The 7,790-nt window shown below is 43.5% G+C and overlaps 1 protein-coding gene across 1 annotated transcript; it reads left to right on the top strand.

Moving 5' to 3' along the window:
* Positions 1-1,334: 1,334 nt before the first annotated feature.
* On the top strand, positions 1,335-2,662 carry LOC115774029 (complement C1q tumor necrosis factor-related protein 3-like). Its single transcript, XM_030721037.1, has 3 exons — positions 1,335-1,422; positions 2,015-2,152; positions 2,391-2,662. The coding sequence occupies exons 1-3, from the start codon at positions 1,335-1,337 to the stop codon at positions 2,660-2,662; spliced, it is 498 nt and encodes a 165-aa protein (XP_030576897.1).
* The last annotated feature ends 5,128 nt before the right edge of the window (positions 2,663-7,790 follow it).

Below are 7,790 nucleotides of genomic sequence, written 5' to 3'. Positions count from 1 at the left end.
CCCGTGTTACCATCCACCTGTCAGTCAGAGAGGCCACGCCCCTAATAATGGAAACAGGTGAGTTATAGAAACATCCTCCCCGTATAGCTGTTCTGAAGAGGAAATTATCCACAGGGACCAAAGTGGTTTGAGCTCTGTGTTTCTGAGTGTGCTTTCAGTTTGATTCTTTGTTTCAGTTTATGAAGCATGTTCTTGGTTTTATTTCAACTTTCTTTATTGAATTTTAACAGCTTGACATTAGATGTTAGATTCAACTCATTGTCATTGTGCACACAACGAAATGATCGTTCCAGATCACTCATCCAGAGACGAGCATCTGCGGTCATGCAGCCAGAGACCGGCGCTACTGTTAGGCAGTGTGGTTTAAGTGTCTTAACCAAGGACACAACGCAACACAGGGACAGGGGCTCGAACTGGCAACCCTCCGGCTGCAAGGCGAGCGCCTACCCACTGCACCACTGCTACATACGGTATTAATCAGTAGAACACTGAAAAAGCAGTTGTCACAAAGAGGAAAAACAAGAAGAAAATGTAAGCTAGTTTCTCCCTAACCCCCCCCACTCCCACCCCCACCCTGAACACTCCCCACTCTAGGTCCAAACACAGGATTGACATCTAGCAGAGATCCAGTCTCTGTAACTATACATAGGAACGCTATATGAACTTGCACATCCATACATCCACACACATTACAAAAAAACACAACACAACTAACAAAATAACAACAACAACAAAAACCAATAAAAAAGCCCAGCTTGCCTCTGTATCAGGGAGCAGAATGATGGTGCTTACTAAAGTCTTCATAAATTTGCTGGTACAGCCTTTAAGTGAAAATCTTAGTTTTTCCAGCTTGAACCTCCTCACCCAGTGCTCATAAGAGGGAGGAATGCATGATTTCCTATGTTCTTGGTTTTAGTTCCTGCTTCCCTTTGTGCTTTTGGTCATTGTGGCATCCCTGTGTCCAGTTTATCCCTCTGTGTCCTGGTCCTTTGTTTCCTGTGTTTGTGATACATCTGTTTGTTTACCTGTTACTCACTTCCTGTTCCTGTGTCATTGAGTTTTGTCTTGTCTTGATTAATTATTCCCAGCTGTGTCCCCACCTGTTCCTGTTCCTCTTGTTATCCTGTGGTGTATTTAAGCGCTGAGTTTCCTGCAGTCCTCGTTGTGCTGTTGTTGTCAGTTCCTGCTGCTGTGTGCTCTCCCGTCTCTGTTACTCCTCCAGTAAGTCTTGTATCTTGTTCTGCTGGCCCCGTCCAGCTCCGTCTCCTGTTTCCAGCAAATAAAAGCTGTTAAGTCAGTTCCTGCCTTAACCTGCCCGTCACACAGCTGTAAACATGTTTGTGGGGACTGACCCACTGTGGCGCCTCTGCTGGACAGCCGAGGAACTGCAGGCTTTGGTGCACTCTGTGTTGGCTTCAGGAGGTTTTAGCTTTAAACAATTTTATATTACACTACTAAAGATTAAATCAAGACCGTCTGTGTGATCCTCCTCCTCCTAACTCAAAGGTCCTCAGGGTGCTGTGAGTCCTCTTGGGTCACAGTCCTTTCAGCGAGGTTAGCGGTCCCGGCTCATCTCCTGTGTGGAGTGCAGCTTCATCCTGGTTGGGCAGACTGATGTCTGAGAGGGAGCTGGTCTTCAGAGTCCAGCTGCTTCTGACGGTCATCGGTGTTCTCGCTCTCTGATGACCTGACAGTCCTGAGTGAGGACAGAGGTCACTGTGCTCTAAACACCTTCACTGATACAACGTATCTCAGTGTGCCAGCATAAAACGTCTGATCAAACACAAAGTAACCTGAGGACGGTTCAGTCAGGTTTAAATCTTAGTCTGAGTAAAGCCCATTCATACAGTTTCCAGGGTAACGGACACCCCTCTGTTTGTGCTTGATTACATCACACAGGGAGCACTTCAGACCCACCCAGTGTCTTCTCTCAGCTTCTCTGGGCCAGTCAGAGTTTAGTTAAGAGGAACTAGCATTATTCTCATTACCTGAACACCTGTCTGTGTTCCTGCAGGTAGATCTCAGGTGGCCTTCTCTGCTTCGCTCACCAGCACCTCACAGTGGACCCATCAGGGACCGTTTAAAAATGTGAGCCCACTGGTGTTCAGGGAGGTGAAGACAAACATTGGCAATGCATACGACCCAGACACAGGTAAGACTCACCTGGTCAGGTCCAGGGAGGGGGGGTCTCTGAACATGAAGGAAGTCTTTATCTTTCTCCTGAGATGATGCCTGAAGTTCTTCTCACAGTTCTCACCTTAGAATTTATTTGATGAATTTTCTTGTAGTTTTATGGTATTTTGGGGCAGGAAGAATCAAGACTGATCTGAGCTCTGAACTAGTTTCCTGCATTTAATAACAGACTGTTTGTCCCCGTGTTTCATCTGCAGGCGTCTTCACCAAACCCACAAACGGACTCTACAATATTCGCTTTACTGGGAGCATCGGAAAGTCGGGATCCTTAAATGCAGCAGTGCTGAAGAACGGCGAGAATATGTTTGCCATCTACAACACAGTGGGCCGCATCAGTTCGAATGCCAACGGTATGACGCTGGTGCTGAATGAGGGCGACCGAGTCTGGGTCGTCCTCTGGCCAAACCAAAGCATCAGTGACAAGAGTGGCCTCAGCACCTTCAGCGGCTTCCTCATCTTCCCCATGTAGGTGGAGTCATGAAGAACCTGGAAATCTGCAAAAGTTTTATGCTTTTTTTGTTTCTTTCTTCAGCTTTCAGCAGAGACGAATGCACTTTTCTTCTCTCCCCAGCCCGTCCTTTTTTTATCCTGCTTTGCTGCTTTAGAGCCTCTCTTCACACAGCTTCTGAACTAGAATTTATAATTATGGATCTGATCAGCTGGTCTCTCAACACCATTATTTTGATCAAATTTTCACCATGAGGAGTTTGGGGAAAGGAGAACCCTATTCCCTCTTATCCAATTGACATTTCCCACTGGCTACGTCATTCCTGTGTGGTGTGGAAGATGACGTGCCTGGCCGTACTGTCGATGGAGGACACACACATATTCGGCTTATTGACACTGGGATTTCTCTGAATTGGACCTGGAGATACCTGGCTTGTCGTTACAATTCAGGAAGCAATTCTGGGCAACTGTCTGGCCTTAGTAAAGCTGCTTATGATGGGTTATGCAGAAAGGTACAGACTCAAACTCAGACTCAGTATACCTGGAGCTGATTGGAGGGATTAGATCTTGGAGAGTTACCTGTTTCTGCACGGCAGAGGACTGAATAACAGGGGTCCGGATGACTGGATTGGATTTTTTTTCTCGCCACTGAGAGGTACCAGAAAGACTGAAGGCTGTCAACAAATTAATCAGTACAGTCTGTACCCAAACAAGTCATAGAATCAGGAATTTGGCTCCCTGGCGGCCTTGGACTGCCACTTATCTCCTGGATGTTTGTAAACAGATGCTCTGGTTCTTAATTGATTCTTGATTCTAAATTTATATTCAGTGATTTTGTCCTGAATTTATTCTAAATTCTAAATTTATGTACAGCACTTTGGTCAACTGTTGTTGTGTTAAATGTGCTATATAAATAAACTTGACTGTAACTGTTTGTCAGATTAAGTTTGTTGTTTCTTGATCGTGATGCCATAATGTTGTGTTTGAAGAAATCCTTCGCCGACACAGTCTCAATGAATAACATAGAGTTTATTACAAAAAGACAATATCAAAACAGACGCTCGAGACATCTGGGTGAAAGAAAGCCAAAGATCTTCTGCACACCTCAACAAAGGGAACACAAAGATTATATAGGGTTGGTGAAACCCCCCACATTCCTAACTTTCCATATATGGCTACAAGGAACAGCTTCAACCCCTAACCTATAGCTGGACATATGGTCAATTCCTTATATGGAAGGCCAGAGAGGCCACAAGGGGTCCTCTCTGCATTCCTTTCTACTGAGGCCAAACCTTTATGTTCATCTCAAGTTACCCTTTTGCGCAAATCAATAAAGGCCTAAAGGAAAGAGACCATATATGCATATATAGGGTTTAACATAGCAGTACAGACACCACATATTTCCCCCCTTCGAGACTTCAAACTAAGTCTCGAAAGACAAAGAACAGGTGTGGGAGCAAAAACCCCTACTTAATCAAGGCTGGAGAAATTCTCCCACGATCCTGCTGCCCACAGTGATCACCTTTGGCACCCCAGAGGAACTCAAAAAGAAAAAGGGAGTATTAATGATTGTCATGTGACCATTTAGCAAATACACAAGAAAGCCTCAATAAACAAAATCAAAAAAGTGTCCATTAGATCAGCTGGTCGACCCATCGGACTTCTCTATGGACCTTTCCCTGCCTAATTCCTTAATTTCCCTAGAATCAAGTACAAGAAAAAACATCTGAGGTCCCAATGTACTTACCAAATGACAAAGACATCATTCTTAAATTGATTTAACCAAAAATGTTATGCATACATGAAAAGCTGTCACAGGTTAAGTCCAACTATTGTGTTACTGTAGTGCACAAAAATGAAGCAATATTTTATTATCATGTAAATTCAGCCAAACATAAGAATATCAACTGTAGTTCTCCAGCAACGTTGGCTCCTTCATGTGGTGTCCATACTGTGTTGAACCCCTCATCTCAGCGGGTTCCTAAACACCTTTTCTGAAAGAGACAAGAAACACTGAACAGTACCTTTTGTAAAAGCAACAAATAAAATTGAAAAGATCAAATGTTAATTATTTCCTTTTTAGATAAATGTGAAATTTCCTATTTTTGCATTTCCAAATTATCTTACTTTTCTCATTTCCCCCCTTGGAAACATCACATCATTATATAAGACATAAACAAACAAACAAACAAACAAAGAAAAATTAAGAATGGTTAGTAACGATCAATTAAGTGAAAACTAATAATAAAAACAGATATGAAAATTATAATAAGACTAAATGTAAAAGATCTAATAGGATTACACATCAAGGTGAGTATTGCTCCACCACTCCTTCTCTCACCACATCCATTATCAACATCCAAGTCAGTTCTCCGCATGCTGACAAATCTGAACAACACAATTTTTCAAAACCCCATTCATTTTTCACAAATTCCTTGGCTCTGTAGATGATAAACATCACCAAGGCGCTATTTAAGTCCCAGTTTTTTCCAAGACCAATCTCACAGTCTTATCCACAAACTCTTTTCCATTGTCTGAAAATATCCAATCTTAAAATCCCCATCTGCTTATCACTTCTCTGGACAGAAATTTAGCAAGAAACTGCACTTTTACTAATGCATAACCAGAGCTCAGTTTGTCATTCACACGATTAACAACACTCCAGATCTGCCTCACGCAACAGCAGGACATGCAAATCTGACCTAAGTCTGGAGTATCTCTCAGCCTCTCGCACACAGTCATGTGGTTCACCGTCTTTTGGTTTTGGCAAGTTTTTTGGCTAGGTTAGCTGTGACGCACCTCACTAAGGTGACAACTTCCTGCTCCAAGAGCCTATGATAGTCTCTAAGTATGGACATAGTCAATGTATATTTGCCATAATTCAGCAAGTTTCTGAGACTATGATGAGTAAGAATTGTCACTCAATAACCCCATCGTGACCAGTGATGCTTTGTCATACATCCATGAAACCCCACTAGGACTCTATAGCATAGTGGTCGTCCCATTTCCACTTCTGAATAAGCGATAGAATAGTAAGAAATAGGTTGGGAATTTGTTCCTGTTCCAGTTGGCTGACAAAGAACTCCACACGCATACTTACCACCAGTAGAGGCAGACACATACAACAAAAAAGGTTCTTAGAATAGTCTGGAAGTGCCAACACTGGGGCTTCTTGCAGCCTCTGTTTAATTGTTTCAAAGGCCAAAATGCCATCTTGCGTCCAAGAAAGATTACAATGAAGTTGAGCATTTCCCGTGTCTTTGATCGTGGCTCTCAAAGGTCCTGTTAAACTGGCATAATCTTCAATCCATACTGACGAATAGCCAACAATTCTCCGCTTCCAAGAGTCCTTCAATTTGTGGCTTGATTCTTCAGATTGCCTCTTCTTTCGATGAATATTGATCCTTCCAGGGGGGTCTGACCCCTGGTCTGAGTTCCACCTTCACTGGTTGAGCTGACTTCTCCAGTCCAATATCAGTACTGTGTTGAAACCACAAACATTCTGGAACTTGTCGTAGCATCTCCTCTTTCAGGAAATTTGAGTCCACTTTGACACTACAAGTTGATTCATGAGTCATTCATGCAGCCTGTGGCTGTCCTTTTCCTCGAGTAGAAATCATGATTTTGATAAATCGTTGATCCTCACTCATCCAGATGGCATGATTCTCTTTGAGTGGAGCAAAAATAGCTCCTTCCACTTTTTTCATCACTTCTCCTAGGTCCTTCTGCTTATAATACTAAGACACCAACAAAGTTACATGTGGCACACTTTTCTCAATGTTGAATTCTTTCTGCAAAAATTCACTTTCCTCTATCTTTATAGCTGCTCCTTGTGGTCCCAAGATTATTCAGCTTGAAGAGAGTTGAAACTGACTGTTGGCAACTCAACCATTCTTCTGAGTTTGATTTAACAGCATCTTTGAAATACTTGAGCGTGCAATGCCACAGGTGTATGTTCTGATACCAATATGGGCAACGTGATCTTCAGGTTTTTATAGCAGAGCTCGATTGGTTTAGTAGGAGGAACCAACTACTTTACTCCCTTAAATTCGATTGTCCTTACATATTGTCCTGACATGGGGAGATGTGTAGCATCTTCAGGTCGCACACAGGTGAAAGCTGCTCCACCATCCGTCATCATCTCCAATGGGTGATTATTCACTTCCACCTTTACTGTTGGATCTTTCTCTGGTCCTGATGCCACCAGCTGACACCTCCCACTCGGATTCTCTGGGCATCCCTAAAATCCTAGTTCCGGTCCCGTGAAAGGGTTTGCCGGGCCTCTGGATCCGCTTGGTTGGCCTCTAACTCCTCTGAATCTTTTGCATTCACGAGCAAAATGGCCAAATTAGATAAGATAAGATAAGATAGTGTTTATTTGTCACATGCACAGTTATACACAGTACAATGCACAGTGAAATGTATTTTGTACCTGCAACCTTATATGCACACACATATAAATAAGAAGAATAAAAATAAAAAAAAGTAATTCACACTATACTCTATATACTATACACTATACACACTTTTTAAATTATAATATTTACACTGTGCAATAATGGTCCAGTTAGGGCTCAGAGTTGAGCAGACGGATGGCTTGTGGGTAAAAACTCTTCTTCAACCTTTCAGTCTTAGCCCTCAGGCAGCGGTAACGCCAGCCTGATGGGAGCAGGGAGAAGAGAGAGTGTCCGGGGTGGCTGGGCTGTTTTAGGATCTTCATGGCCCTCAGCCTGCACTGCTTGGTGTAAATGTCCTGCAGGTTGGGGAGGGTGGTTCTGATGGTCCGTTCAGCTGAACGAACCACCCTTTTTAGGGCCATGAAGTCCTGCTTGGTGCAGTTTCCCATCCAGGTGGTGATGCTCCCACGCATGATGCTCTCGATGGTGCAGGTGTAAAAGTTCCTGAGCACCTTGAGTGGGAGCTTGAAGTCTCTCAGCCGCCTGAGGAGGTAGAGACGCTGTCTGGCCTTCTTCACAGTGATGTTTATGTGATGAGTCCAGGACAGGTCCTGTGAGATGGTCACTCCCAGGTATTTGAAGGTGTCCACTCTTTCCACCTCAGCACCACTGATGACAAGTGGATGGTAGTCCCTCTGCTGCTTCCTGCTGAAGTCCACGATCAGTTCCTTCGTTTTGCTGACGTTGAGCAGG

Source organism: Archocentrus centrarchus, chromosome 24 (assembly GCF_007364275.1).
Source record: "Archocentrus centrarchus isolate MPI-CPG fArcCen1 chromosome 24, fArcCen1, whole genome shotgun sequence".
NCBI classification, from domain to species: domain Eukaryota; kingdom Metazoa; phylum Chordata; class Actinopteri; order Cichliformes; family Cichlidae; genus Archocentrus; species Archocentrus centrarchus.
Note: the sequence above shows the minus strand (reverse complement) of the source record. Positions and strands in the feature narration are given on the sequence as shown.

What these genes read in the sequence shown, in the direction of transcription:
- LOC115774029 (XM_030721037.1), top strand. Translation starts at nt 1,335, where the DNA reads ATGTTTGTGGGGACTGACCCACTGTGGCGCCTCTGCTGGACAGCCGAG. An exon ending in CTCTGTGTTGGCTTCAGGAG is followed by an intron (nt 1,423 to 2,014) that starts GTTTTAGCTTTA and finishes GTGTTCCTGCAG; the next exon opens with GTAGATCTCAGGTGGCCTTC. An exon ending in TGCATACGACCCAGACACAG is followed by an intron (nt 2,153 to 2,390) that starts GTAAGACTCACC and finishes TTTCATCTGCAG; the next exon opens with GCGTCTTCACCAAACCCACA.